This window comes from Phycodurus eques, chromosome 1 (assembly GCF_024500275.1).
Source record: "Phycodurus eques isolate BA_2022a chromosome 1, UOR_Pequ_1.1, whole genome shotgun sequence".
Taxonomy (NCBI): Eukaryota; Metazoa; Chordata; class Actinopteri; order Syngnathiformes; family Syngnathidae; genus Phycodurus; species Phycodurus eques.
In genome coordinates this window covers 12856087-12871213 of record NC_084525.1, presented here as the reverse complement: position 1 = coordinate 12871213, position 15127 = coordinate 12856087, and the positions used below count along the sequence as shown (strand labels likewise).

The 15127-nt window shown below is 42.6% G+C and overlaps 1 protein-coding gene across 1 annotated transcript in view; it reads left to right on the top strand.

Moving 5' to 3' along the window:
• spega (striated muscle enriched protein kinase a) overlaps positions 1–15127 on the top strand; it is a 57390-nt gene that overhangs the window by 9390 nt on the left and 32873 nt on the right. The window contains 1 exon segment of the mRNA XM_061677978.1: positions 13200–13295. Coding sequence (XP_061533962.1) covers positions 13200–13295 — 96 coding nt within the window.

The window sequence follows — 15127 nt, the reverse complement described above, 5'->3', positions numbered from 1 at the left end:
CGTCAGCCTCACAGTTCTGAGGACCCGGGTTCAATCCCCAGCCCCGACTGTGTGCAGTTTGCATGTTCTCCCCGTGCCTGCGTGGGTTTTCTCCAGGCACTCCGGTTTCCTCCCACATCCCAAAAACATGCATAAACTGGAGACTCTAAATTGCCCGTAGGTGTGCATGTGAGTGCGAATGGTTGTTTGTTTGTATGTGCCCTGCGATTGGCTGGCAACCAGTTCAGGGTGTACCCCGCCTCCTGCCCGATGACAGCTGGGATTGGCTCCAGTACGCCTGCGACCCTAGTGAGGAGAAGCGGCTCAGAAAATGGATGGATGTCATAAACCGCATGGAAACGGTGAAGAACAGAGGGTTGCGTCAGGGGAAATCCTTGATAGCGATATAACTAAGGGGGTTATTCAACAAAGGTATGAGCCAACTATAACATCTCTTGTATAAAGTACATGAAAGCAACACTTGAGTAAGAAGCTAGTCACCTTATAGAAAATTTCTTGATTAAAATTGTCAAGGAATACAACAACATTTGTTGTATTTCAGCATCAAAAATAATTTTCTGATAGTAAATGGAGTTAGTTAATAGTTTAAGTATATAGTAAATTTGTTAAAAGTAAGTTAATGAAGTCTATTTTAAGTGAGTGGTTAAATATTTTAATTTACAAACCCAGTCGTTAGTAGGACTACAATAGTTACAGATCTTCATGTTGGCTTATGAGTGAAGTTAGCGAGCATGTTAGCCTGGCCATCATGTTAACCATATGCCTAAACATTATAACCAAAAGAACTAGACTTCACTGTATTAATATCAATTCATTTAACCTAATAGGGTGGTGAATTTTTGAATGCCAATACTTCACTCTGTCACTTTTATAAATGCATTACTTCCAGTCGGAAGAGTTTTTCACTCCAATGTACGAAAACCTTTTCTGTAAGTATGCCCACGTGTGTAACATTGTCCTCGTTTTCACTAACACAAAGTTCGCATTATACTTAGGGATGTTATGTGAGCAGCAGAGCCAGCAGGAAATTACAGTAATGAAGTATTTTTACCTGGCACAACAAAGGGATGAATTCAGGACAGGCATGAGCCAGCTATGGCTATAATCTTGTTTCACAAGATAGCTGCCATACTGTATGTGTGCTAGAGTTTCAGAGCCCTCACTGCCCTGGGTCAAAACAGAACGAGCCATCAGAGGACGGCAGAGGTCGCAGTGTATCTAAACTCTTTCTGGGGTCGGAGGGGGTTGGTTCTGTGTTCTATTGGGGGTGCAGAGGGAAAGTCCAATGTAACTGCAGACAGCTTGAATCAAAGTTGGGGTTGACAAGGAGAACACAGGAGGAAAACAGGTCATGGGCTGAGGAGGTGGGGAGCATTCTGATCACTGTGGACTCACATGAGAGGTTCTGGTGGGCTTCACTGTATGTGTGTGTGTGTGTGTGTTGGTGGGGGGCATGCTAAGGAGGGAATTGCTTGATGCTCGCAAGGCATTGAAGAGTGTGAGGGACTGTACCAGTGGACCAAGGAGCAAAAAGCACCAAGGTAAGTTGTTGTTTGGTCCTGTTCTGTATTTGGCCAAAGCTCTCATGTCAAATATTCAGTGGAACTCCTCATTTAGGTCTACACATGAGCAATGTGTATAAATTATATAATGCAGGGGTGTCAACCTTTATTTCATTGCAAGCCACATTGTAGTAATGCTTGCCCTCAGGGGGCCAGTTGTTACAGTGAAACTACATAAATTTATAATCACTTGGGGTGCAACAGTTTGCCAAAAAATCACAGTTCTCTACATACCTTGATTTATTTATTTTTTTTTTTTTAAACCTATGGCTAGCCATGACGTTTGCTAGCCAGAAACTGAGTGGCACTGTATTTGTTTAATGGCTAAGCGTGTGGTTAGAAATTGAGGCAGTTACACATCTTGTCCCCAATATGTTCTGTGTGGAAATCTGTATAATCGCCTCATCACATTAAATAATTTACCCTGGATTTGTTTGTTGTCCTTTTATGACTTGTTTTGAATAGAGGTCAAGCAGAGCTTTCGTGGAGCAAATAAAATAACATTAAGGTTCTGGATCTGGTCTGTGAGCCTTGGGTTTGAAACCTCTGATAGACTGTATTCTAAGAATTTGTTTCTTACCACCCCAGTTCTCTTGTGTGATCTGGCCTTCTTGCCGCTTCGCAGTCTCTAAATGTTACATTCAAGTGGATTACTGTGCCATTAATTAGATTCCCTCTTGTGACGAGGCAGCTGAGGCAACATCTGTGGGCGGCGTTCCTTCTGTCTGTCACTCGCTTTGTGTCCTGTTCTCCGGTGGTTCACAGGGGACCCGCTGGGATTTAGTCAGGATTAGATGGTAGGATCGGGTGGCTTGCCACGTGACAAATTGACATGCCACTGCTGAAATGAATCTCCTCAGTCTACTTTGTGCGAACAGAATCAGGTGACATAAGAATAATGCCTTACACAAGGTTAACTGTTTTTTATGTTCCTTATTGCTCGATCCAGTCTTATTTTTACTCTGCCAATTTTCTTCAGAATTGACGGAATTAGTATTCTATCTCAGACTGCAACGTTTGAATAGTGTGTAGTCTGAGTCACTTGTGGTTACTGCAGTCAAATATCATATCTAAGCTTGGTGCAATCTTTCAATAAATTTTTTTAGCTGAATATTGCTAATGTCCTGTGGCAAAGCAGCTCTCCATTGATTTCAAGTGACCCCAAGATGCTGAACACAAAGGTCAGATCATTAAGTATGTATTCCTCAGCCTCAGCCTGGTGCTCAGCCAGAGCATTGCAAAGTGCTTAACACTGCACTGTTTTTTGTAATTTTAGTCTCTTTGTTTTCAAATGCTTTTAAGCTTTCTTTTTTACTTTTCTGTGCATATTTTTTTTTGAACACTTACCTTGTGTATGAAATGCGCTATATAAATCAATTTGTCTTGTCTTCACCATTCTGCTGCAATGGGAGGTTTAAGACCGCCGCACACCTCGACCGAATGCGACTGAACTGTCGTGCAATGTGCAGGGTCCTGCAACTAGTTTTCAGGAGTAGCCGACCATCAGCAAGTAGTTTTGCTGTGATCTGAAGGTGAACGGCGTCACAACATTACAGGTGTCATGACCAATCGAAAATGGCATGTTGTACAACATGATCTTCCACAGAAAGATGAAGTTTCTGGGTACAAAGTTGGCAGCCGCTAAACTGTACCAATGAAGTTTATGCAGTATATATTTACGCTCACTTTCAAGGACAATCAAAGTTTCAGCTGCATGAAGAGTGACAAATTTGTGGTGGCATAAATTCGTATGGGCTTGTGATTGGCTTCAGTGGTAGTACTTGCAGTAAAATGGACATGTCAGTTTCTGCAATATAACCTGTATTTCCGACCAGTTTTACATAGTAGTTGTTTGGTTTTGCAGGGTTAGGAAATGCAACTTGAAACGATGCCATCAGAGACAGTCTGCTAGTAGGCTTGGCTCTACATTTGTGTGAATGCCACTTGTCGGGTTTTGTGTTTGAACTTTTCATAAATTGTGTTTTACAGTAATACTTAACTACTGCGTTTGGCTGGCGACCAGTTCAAGGTGTACCCCGCCTCTCGGCCAGAGTCAGCTGGGATAGGCTCCAGCACACACGCGACACTACTGAGGATAAGCAGTACAAAAAAAATGCATGGATGAATCTATAACTATATTTATATTTTCATATGTTACTGTGGCTAAAAAGTACAGTGTGGAGAGTGTCTGTCACAATGCATGAGTGTTGTCCATTAATGGTGCTATCATTTCCAACAGCTTTTCAAATATCCATACTCTCTCCATTATATTGCCCCATTTCCTCTCTTTGAATTATTAGAATAAAGCTACAGTGGCCAGCGAAATCCACTCTTTCCTTGAGAATATGGCCATGTTATTTTTGGTAAATTTTCTGCCTAAAACCATTGTTTCCTGATAACACAAGAGGTCGCAGTTTTTCATTTACAGCAGAGTGGCCAAGTGGGGAAGACTCAGTTGCTAATTTTAATTGGTTTGCCATTGTCCAGTTCGGTCTTGTTCTCAGTAACATGGTGGTGCAAGAACTGGTCTTGTGATTGTCACAGCAGCAGGAGGTGATTCAGACATGGTGCTGATGAAGTGCCTGCACATCGTCCGTCAGGGAAAACGGTTATCTGTCACATAATTGATTGGCCTTCCGTGAAGTCTTCTTATTTTAAAGGCCCACTAAGAAAAAAGAAATCACAAAGTATGTGAAATCAGATCAAGATTTGAGACATTTTTTCAGCTTCCAGACGCTGTGGGCGTGTCGTTGAATGCTCTGAAACCTCAGCATCTTGGAACTTTCAGCTGTCAATCAAACACATGGCTTATATTAAGCATGCATACACCCAGAAGTGTGTATAACACATGCATACGAACATTCCCACGCAAAGTATGGGATTTATCAAGTTGGACGTATGAGTGGGTAAGTGCCTAAATTTACACACAGGTCTGACCACGCGCACGCACAAAACCTTGTGGTCGAACAGTGAAACTACAAATAGAATGTACTAAGAAAGTCACGAAAGTGCTCCTGTTGTCCCCACGGTATTTGTGACCCGTGGGACATTTTAGCGGGAGATTGGAGACAAATGCGGCATTTCGCAATCGACACTAAGCCGAATCATCCCGATGTGCAATTATTTCCCTGGCCACAATTTACATCTAGTTGCCATACAGACATCACCAACAAACCGAAAATAAACAACGGTCTCCCTAATATAGTTGGAGTAATAGATTGCACAAAGCACCATCACACAACGAGTGCAGCTACGTGAACAGGAAAGGATTTTATTCCTTCAATGCACAAATAATCTGCAATCCACATCGTATGGAAGAACGCACGATTCATTCATTGTACAGAATAACGCCATGGATGGATGCGCGCCTTCATGGGAGCTGGTTGAGGATGCCTTACTGCACGTATAGCGAGATGTCCCCATTAACAATACTGGTATCCATAATTGCTTGACCTCCTCCAGCTATCCATCCATCCATCCATTTTCTGAGCCGCTTCTTCTCACTAGGGTCGCGGGCGTGCTAGAGCCTATCCCAGCTACCATCGGGCAGGAGGCGGGGTACACCCTAAACTGGTTGCCAGCCAATCGCAGGGCACATACAAACAAACAACCATTCGCACTCACATTCACACTTACGGGCAATTTAGAGTTGTCAATTAACCTACCATGCATGTTTTTGGGACGCGGGGGGAAACGGGAGTGCCCGGAGAAAACCCACGCAGGCACGAGGAGAACATGCAAACTCCAAACAGGATTGAACCCGGTCCTCAGAACTGTGAGGCAGACGCTCTAACCTGTCGTCAAACCGTGCCGCCTCCTCCAGCTAATTAAAGGTAATTCTCATCTGTGGGCCGTGACACATTTTTGGCATTGAGTTTGATGTCCAAGCATTTATTTTTATTTTAGAGACTGTTCTTTCATCTGATCGATAGAATTAACAGCAGCGGTTAAATTCTCCCACAATCCCACATAATTTTTTACTTTTGTTGGTAACGCCTACATTAATTGTTCCAAACAGTATTTTCTAGTTTGTTTCCACTTCTCAGAGAAATTCCTCAATCAATGTCGGTCTCATGGAGATATTAATTTTCTCTGCCCTCTTTTTCGGAGAGGGAAGTCAATTTCCAAATTCTTAAAGGGATTCCTGCCACCATACAGTATATGGTCATTTGGAAGTGTTTGCTAAAGCAAATGACGCCAAATGTGCGAGACCATGGCAGTTTAGAACAGGTGGGATTGATCAACACTCATTACTTACTAGTGTGCATGCGACAGCTGCCCGCACGATTGATAAATACAGATTTTTTGGTACTTAAACGCATACAGGCGGCACGGTGGACGACTGGTTAAAGCGTCAGCCTCACAGTTCTGAGGTGCGGGGTTCAATCCGCGTCCCCGCCTGTGTGGAGTTTGCATGTTCTCCCCGTGCCTGCGTGGGTTTTCTCCGGGCACTCCGGTTTCCTCCCACATCCCAGAAACATGCATGAATTGGAGACTCTAAATTGCCCGTCGGCGCGACTGTGATTGCGAATGGTTGTTAGTTTCTATGTGCCCTGCGATTGGCTGGCAACCAGTTCAGGGTGTACCCCGCCTCCTGCCCGATGACAGCTGGGATAGGCTCCAGCACGCCCGCGACCCTTGTGAGGAGAAGCGGCTCAGAAAATGGATGGATGGATAAACGCATACAAGTTTCAGTCTACGAACGAAATTATGAACCTGTTCCATGCACTCTTGCATAAATGAGGTTCTTGGCTCTTAAGACGAGTGAGAGAACTCCCAGCGATGCACACTGCACACAATCCCATGGGCCGCAATGAGGCACTCTGTGGTGGCAAGGCAACCTCTGAGCCCCGGTGTAATGACCAGCAGCCGCGCTGGGACAATTTTCCCTCCTCTGCGTCCGTTTAAATCCACCGGGCCGTGCATGACGCTGCTGTGGCCAACGAAGGGTGCACCATAAGCGGCCACAGCAGTACAATAGACAGCGGTCCCCCTGGATGTTTTTTTTTTTCTTTTTCACCCTGCGATTTTGCAGTTGGCAACTGTGAGGCTGATGGCCCTAACGTCATTGTGCCGGACCTCCAATTACTGTTGCCGCTGGTGGGCTGACGTGGGGCTGCAGAGCCATGCCTTTCGGCGTTGCTTCACTGCGCCTCGCGCTTCAGGGCACACCACAGCAGAGAAACTGTAGCCCTAATAACACAAAACACGTTACACTTCAAGGAAGATATTTTTTTCTTGAGTTGTAGGCATAGTTTAATGGCTAACTGCACGCTGTACTGGTAGAACCGAGCCAAGTTATTATGAATAAGGAAGTGGCATTTATGTCGAATGGCCACTGCATGGAGTAAGGGCACAAGTAATTATATAGTGGGGGGCGGGCGACTCATGCTGCTCCCTGCTTGCATCAGCGTGCCTCCGTTTCAGCGCCGCCCAAAAATATCCAGACAATTGAGATGGTGAAAGACAATTCCGTACTAAATTGTTGTCAGTCTTGGCACGTTTTCAGAATTTACATTCAAACATAGTTAATGTATTTAGAAAAAAAAATGAAAATGACTTCAGTGGGTCTTTAAGCTAATTAAATAGCAAATTTCACCCGCAAGGAGTGTTTCCATTTTTAACTCCAAGTCGTACAAGAGTTTGTTGCTTTTAGGCCCTATGTTAGAAAATTATTTCTTTGCACTTATAAAATTACTACAGACAAAAGACAGAACAAGCACTTTGAGAGAAATGCGACGTACAATTGAATAAAAAATGACATACAAGGAGTAACACACTGTAGTAACACGTTTTTTCTTGTGACACCTTACTAGGAGATATAATATCCAAAATGTGGCTGGATTAAGCCTCTTATTGGACGATAGCCCGAAGAGCTGGTGTGATGACGGATGTATTGATTTGGGAACATTTGAGCTGTTTCTTGGGGGTGTACCCTGTATCAGTCATAAAGCACTCGCATCGATTGCTGCGCTCTCCACCACCTCCCAGCGCTGATAGATGGAGGATGAGACTGAACGGGGAGAAGGGTGGAGAAGTCATGGTACAATCCAAGGCCTCTCTCAGCATCACAGCATTCATCTAGACTAGAATCTTTTTAAGAGACACAATCATGTTGTTGGTCATGAATAGTTGAGAAATTACCACATTGGTTGAGTAACTCCGAATTCAAAACGAGAGTAAATCTCATGCATTGATAGTGTTTGTATATTGCTGTAAACAGCAACATACCTCACCACCCTGCAATAAAGGAGCGCCGGAATGATGGCAAGCTCCGAGTTATTGCAATCAGTCGAATGGTGACTGTAGAGACGCTTCTCCCGGCTGTTCTTTGCTCATTAATCCATTGCTCGAGTTGGTCTTCCAACTCGGGCCACCTCGCCTTGTTTCCGCGGAAACTCAGCTTCGTCTTCTTGACTTGGTGAAGCTCGTTTTCCTGCTACCTCCACTTGCGAACCATGGATTCGTTGATCTTGAATTCTCTCGCGGCTGCTCGATTCCCATGTTACTCCGCATAACTAATTGCTTGCAGTTTAAACTGTGCTTTGTAAGCGTGTCTCTTCGTAGGTGCCATTTTCGGGGGTCTTTAGCCAAACCGATGCACTTACCGGAACTATATACCTCCTGGGGGCGTGTCTTTAGCCTCCTCTGTCACGCCCACCCTTTCCCCTTTTACGTCCGCATGCTGTCCGCAGTCACGTCCGCCTTCCTCTATATAAGCAGCGTGTCGGCAGGAAATGCTCCCAGTCAGTCAAGCGGAGTGCTCATTAAAGTCACACAACAACATTTACAGTTTTTGGAACTCGGTGCACACATAAGGCGCGCCGCATTATAAGGCGCCCCGTCCATTTTGGAGAAAATTTAAGACTTTTAAGTGCGCCTTATGGTCTTGAAAATAAGGTAAATCTATAGCTCCACAATTGAGTACTACATAGAGTACAAGTCTTTGCATGTTTTCAGTAATCTTCAAACATGTATAATGTATTAAGAAAGAAATCTCTGAATTCACTTTACAGGGTATTTAAGTTAAGGTACCAGAGTGGAAGGGACGCAGGGTAGTTGTTAAAGAAAGATAAAGTGGAAAGTGGCGGAAGCCGAGAGCAGGAATGACGATGAAGAGAGGGAAGGATTGAGGAATTGCGTTTATCAACATTCTCCTGAATTTTTGGTTGAGAAATAAAAAATGTTTATCCTAATAGACAAGAAAATATCCAATGTGCTACAAGGTGGCCTGCAAATAAAACAAGGGCAGAATAAATTACATTCCTGAAATTTTCCATTTGTGACCCGTTTCTCTTGACCTTCCACTTTCTTTTGTGTTTTGCCCTTTCTATCCTTTCATGCTGTCATCTACATCAATTTCTCGTCTGTCATCAGTCACTCACTGCCCCTTCCTCTTTTTCCCACCCCCCTTTTGCGTTCTTTGCCTGCTCTGAAGCCAGCGGTTTTGTTTCTTATCTTCCCTCCTCCAACGTGCTCCATCTGCTTGCACGCCTCACCCTCTCGCGTTTCTGCACTCGCCAACGCTTAGAGGTGGGGAGGGTGCGGAGTCAGAGCAGGATGCTGCTCACATCGGCGGTCGGATATGCTCAAACACAAAGACGCCTGAGTCAGGCTCCTTCTGGCTTCTTCCTTCTCCCTCTGGCTCCCTCCTCACCAGTGCCTCGACGCCACACGGAAGCATAAACAAAGCTGAATCCTTTTTTTGTGTGTTTCACGTTCTGTGCCACACCCTTGGTGCCCCAGCTTTGTGCAAGCGTGTGGATGCTACAGGTAATCTTGTCCATCAGACAGGAAGCAGGATGAAGAAAATCTGGTCAAAGAAGAGGTTTCAAGTAAGTCAAAATGAACAGAATATTGTATTTGTTATGATGATGTTGGTGAGATTATTATTATGTTTTTTTTCCCTTTTTGAATGTCTTGCCACACCCTTCACCTAATAAGGAGACACAAATGAGTTTATCAGTGGCATACCTTGTGGATTCATATCAGATAAGAAGTACTGCCTGCAGAAGTGTATCTGGGTTTAATTGTCTTGTCTCACTTTAACAATCGGTGCACGTATGGTCATTGCAACGAATATAACCAATAAGGCAACAATTAATTTCAGATGTGCTCTGAGCCATCGTATTATGGATATTGCTATGGCAGTTGTGACATACTAAATAACAAGGCATTCCTATAAGAGGCAAAAAGTGTGTCAGTAGGCTACACTCTATGGCGCCGTCCGCTCACGGCACAGCCAGGATGCTGTGTTGATTCAAGTCTCTTTGCTATTCTATTCTTTGCTACGGTAGGGTTCTGGTTCCAGAAACACAAATGCACCTGCTTCCAGATGATCATGACAACCAGCCAGGCAACAGTTGCCACACACACACAAACACAGCCAATGGGAGCACCAAGAAAATGTGGAGTGGGAATCGAGAGTAAAATGAGTCATTTCATTTTTGGGGAGGGCGTGGGGGTGTAGGAGTACTTTTGTTACTTTCCATCCATTCCAGTGAGTCATGATTGGCCGCTCTACATGGTTCTGATTGACAGATTGTGGCCTGCTCTTTCACACACACACACACACACACAGACACTAAAAATGACAACTCTCCTCGCTTATTTTATGACTGTTTCTAATCATTTCCGTTTGTATATTTCTGAAATTTAGCCTCTTAAGATATATTACTAAATCTGTTATTTTACTTTGTTTCGAAATGACAGTGTTGAAAGGTACATTATGTTATTACTGAATGGAAGTGATTCAAAAGGTTGAAAATCTGGCCTTCACAAACAACTGTTTATTATTACGGTTTGCAGTGCAGTAGAACTGAATTGTATTTCACTGAGAGTTTGACTCAGTACAGAGCAGTATAGCTCTACACCACTGCAAACGAAAACCACAGTCAACACATTGTTAAATTAAAAACCTCAATTATAATGAAGTTGGGATGTTATGCAAAACGTAAATAAAAATAATACAATGATTTGCAAATCCTTTTCAACCTGTGTTCAATTGAATACACCACTCCTAAGACAAGATATTTAATGTTCAAACTGATCAACTTTATTGTTTTTTAAAAAATATTCTCTCATTTTGAATTTGATTCCTGCAACACGTTCAAAAAATGCAGGGACAGGGCAAACAGACGACTGTGAAAGATGAGGAATGCTAAAAATTAATAAATACATAAAAATAAAAATAAATGAACACGTTTGGAACATTCCACAGGTGAACAGGTTAAATGGAAACTTGTGAGTGCCATGATTGTGTATAAAAGGAGCAGCCCCGAAAGGCTCAGTTGTTCACAAGCAAGAATAGGGTGAGTTTCTTTGTGAACAACTGGATGAGCAAATAGTCCAACAGTTAATGCAGAATGTTTCTCACCGTACAATTGCAATGAATTTAGGGATTTCATCATCTACGGTCCATCATATCATTAAAAGATTGAGAATCTTGAAAAAGTTCTCCACATAAGCAACAAGGCCGAAAACCAACATTGAATGTTCGATCAAAGTGGAAAAGTGTGCTGTGGTATGAGGACTCCACATTTCAAATTGTTTTTGTGAAATCATAGACGTCCTGTCCTCCAGGCCAAAGAGGAAAATCAGGCCACAGAGGAAAATCAGTTATCAGCGCAAAGTTCAATAGCGAGCATCTGTGAAGGCATCATTAATTCATCATTGGATTCTTAGATTGCCCATCTGCATTGAATATTGAGGCTGGTTAGTGTATATAGGGAACAGATAAGCATGAAACATATACTGTATGTAAGTGTGTGGAGTACTCTGCTTATGAGACATTTCACCAAGATGTCACATGAACTTCCGGGTGGCAAAGGTTTAGCAATCTTTGACGGAACCACAAGTAAAAAAGCTGTTCTATGTCATTTGAACAAGGCAGAGCGATTGAGAAAACACGGTAAATGGCTTGAATGATGATTTTAGCTTTCTACTCTACCGTCATAGTTTGAATGTCTGAATTGTCAGTCAAATATAAGAGCTTACGTGAGGTAATTTGCTTCTAAGGGAGACATTTAAATAGGTAAGTTGGTTAAAAATATGTGCAGTGGAACTCTGATCCAAAATACCTCAAATTAGTAATAAAATGGGCATTTTTCCAATGGAAGTGAATGCCAAAGGCACAAAAATGGCAGGCTACAGGTTCTGCAAGATTAATGTTTAGGTTATTTTTTGTAGGACAATCGATAAAAATGTAAAACTTTTGGGGTACATTTGGTGGCACAAGCCAAAACAAAACAAAACATTTTTGTCATAATTTTCACTTCCGGCGTAGTCAATCACTTTTCTGCCACCTGGAAGTATCCTGGCTCCTTTGTTTACAAACATTATGAAATGGTCAAAGCCATGTTATCTTAAAGGTAACATTGCAGTTTACAGCATTTTTTGAACAAGCAACAGAATGTTTGTCACTTCTGAATAACACTTGTTCTCTGTCTTATTGCAGAGAAACGGCCATTCCACAAGGACATTTGCCAGATTTACGCATGGTGTGTTGTCATTATGAGCTTTTCTCAAATTCTATTCTTCAGCGTATTCCAAATTTGTCTACCAACCGTAGCATCATCCCGGTAATGACTCTTCGCTTCTGGACAACGTCCGTGTCTGCCTTCAAGTGGCCATCAACAAGAGTGGGTCGTACAAGTGTACATCCACCCCCACAATGCAATACATTTGCAATTTAGCCTCTGCATAAAACCCTCATGTGAACAGTGTTGCGCCTCTTTGGGATATTGTGTGCTGATTGTTGTTCAGTTTCTCTTGCTTCACTCCAAATCATGATTAGGCCACATGATTTCATTGTCAAAATGTTTTTTTTTTTAAACCTAATTTAATGCAGCTAAATTTAGCTACAACTTGAAAAAAAAAAAAAACAGACGCAGTCATTACTTTAATGCTGATTGTTGTTGTTGCAACGGCTTTCCTACCATTAGGCCGAGGTGCTGGAATTATCTAATCAGGATCTGGCTTGATGGTGCGCAACGCAATGAGCTGCAGCTGAGCGCTCTGACCAGTAAACATATGTGTCAGGCCAACCGGTGATTTTAAACCTCAAATGGGTACGAAGAGGATTGGTCGTGTGGGTGAGAGGGATGCTGGTTTCCATAGTAACAGTGCTCTCCCGTCTGCCCTCTCTTGCTGCCACTACGGAAGCGAAGTTTTCCGCTCCTGCAGAAAGCAAAGCTACGGTAAACCTTCCTCTTTTGATGCATTGTTTACTTCTTTTTTATCCTTCGAGGTTTAATATCATTGCCATGGAGATGTGATTTTACCCACATGCGGTTTCAGGTGGCTGGCATCTATCGCTCGATGTTATCTTTCATGTCATTTGGTTGTGGTTTCCTTCACATACTGTTTTGACTTTCCACAGTCCCACAGCTCATGTGCTTCCCAGTTTTGTTTTTGTTTTTGTTTAGCTGGTGGGCTAAAGTGATTTTGTTTTTTTTTTTAAAATGAGGCAAGCAAATGCATGGATCTATATGTTCCGCTCCTCATGTAATAGGCTCAGCTGGCTTCTTGTAACACCCTGGCTTTAACCCATTAAAAACTCTCTGGGGTAAAGTCTTCTTCCTCCACCTCCTCCCCGCGTCTCTCATTATTTACGTATTTTTCTTAATTTAATTCCAGACTCTGAGACCACAGAGGATGAGACCAATGAGCCCCAGATGGAACCCAAAGGAGGGCTGGGGAGACAAGACAAGACCGCCCGGGGAGGACCCTTAGGTATTTATGCATGTGTGTGTGTGTGTGTGTGTATGAAGTATAGCCCCAATTCCAATGAAGTTGGGACGTTGTGATAAACGGAAATAAAAACAGAATACAATGATTTGCAAATCATGTTCAATCTATATTTCATTGAATACACTACAAAGACTATTTACCGTTCAAACTGATAAACTTGATTGTTTTTAGCAAATAATCATTAACTTAGAATTTTATGGCTGCAACACACTGGGACAGGTGGCAAAATAGACTGAGAAAGTTGAGGAATGCTCATTAAACACCTGTTTGGAACATCCCACAGGTGAACAGGCTAATTAGGAACAGGTGGGTGCCATGATTGGGTATAAAAGGAGCTTCCAGAATTGCTCAGTCATTCCCAAGCAAAGATGGGGCGAGGTTCATTTCTTTGTGAACAAGTGCGTGAGAAAATAGACGAAGAGTTTAAGGAAAAACTTGCAAGGAATTTAGGGATTTCATAATCTACGGTCCATAATATCATTAAAAGGTTCAGAGAATCTGGAGAAATCACTGCATGTAAGCGGCAAGGCCGAAAACCAACATTGAATGCACGGCCGTGCCCTTCGATCCCTCAGGCGGCACTGCATCAAAAACCGACATCAATGTGGATATCACCACATGGGTTCAGGAACAGAAAACCAATGTCAGTAAACACAGTTCGGCGCTACATACGTATGTGCAACTTGAAACTCTACTATGCAAAGCAAAAGCCATTTATCTATAACACCCAGAAACGCCACCGGCTTCTCTGGGCCCGAGCTCATCTAAGATGGACTGATGCAAAGTGGAAAGGTGTTCTGTGGTCCTACGGGTCCACATTTCAAATTGTTTTTGAAAATTGTGGATGTCGTGTCCTCCGGGCCAAAGAGGAAAAGAACCATCCGGATTGTTATGGACGCAAAGTTCAAAAGCCAGCATCTGTGGTGGTATGGGTCTATGTTAGTGCCAATGACATTGGTAATTTACACATATGTGAAGGCACCATCAATGCTGAAAGGTACATACTGGTTTTGGAGAAACATATGCTGCCATCCAAGCAACGTCTTATTCATGGACGCCCCTGCTTATTTCAGCAAGAGAATGCCAAACCACATTCTGCACATGTTACAACAGCGTGGCTTCGTAGTAAAAGAGTGCAGGTACTAGACTGGACTGCCTGCAGTCCAGACCTGCCTCCCATTGAAAATGTGTGGCGTATTATGAAGAGTAAAATATGACAACGGAGACCCCGGACCGTTGAACAGCTGAAGCTGTGCATCGAGCAAGAATGGGAAAGAATTCCACCTACAAAGCTTCAACAATTCGTGTCCTCAGTTCCCAAACGTTTATTGAATGTCGATAAATGAAAAGGTGATGTAACACAGTAGTAAACATGACCCTGTCCCAGCTTTTTTGGAACGTGTTGCAGCCATAGAATTCCAAGTTCATGATTATTTGCTAAAAACAATCAATTTTATCAGTTTGAACATTCAATATCTTGTCTTTGTAGTGTATTCAATTAAATATAGGTCGAACATGATTTGCAAATCATTGTATTGTTTTTATTTATGTTGAACACAGCGTCCCAACTTTATTGGAATTGGGGTTGCATATTGTATATATATATATATATATATATATATATATATATTGAGAGAGAGAGAGACAGATGAGATGTCAGCATGACTGGTATTGAACACTGACATGACTGGTATTGAACACTGACATGCTGTACACAGAAAAAGTCAGAAGGGCATCTTGAGAGTAAAATGTTTATTTATTTAATTTATTTATTTTTTATTACTCCATCATTTCCTACACTGAATAAAAAAAAG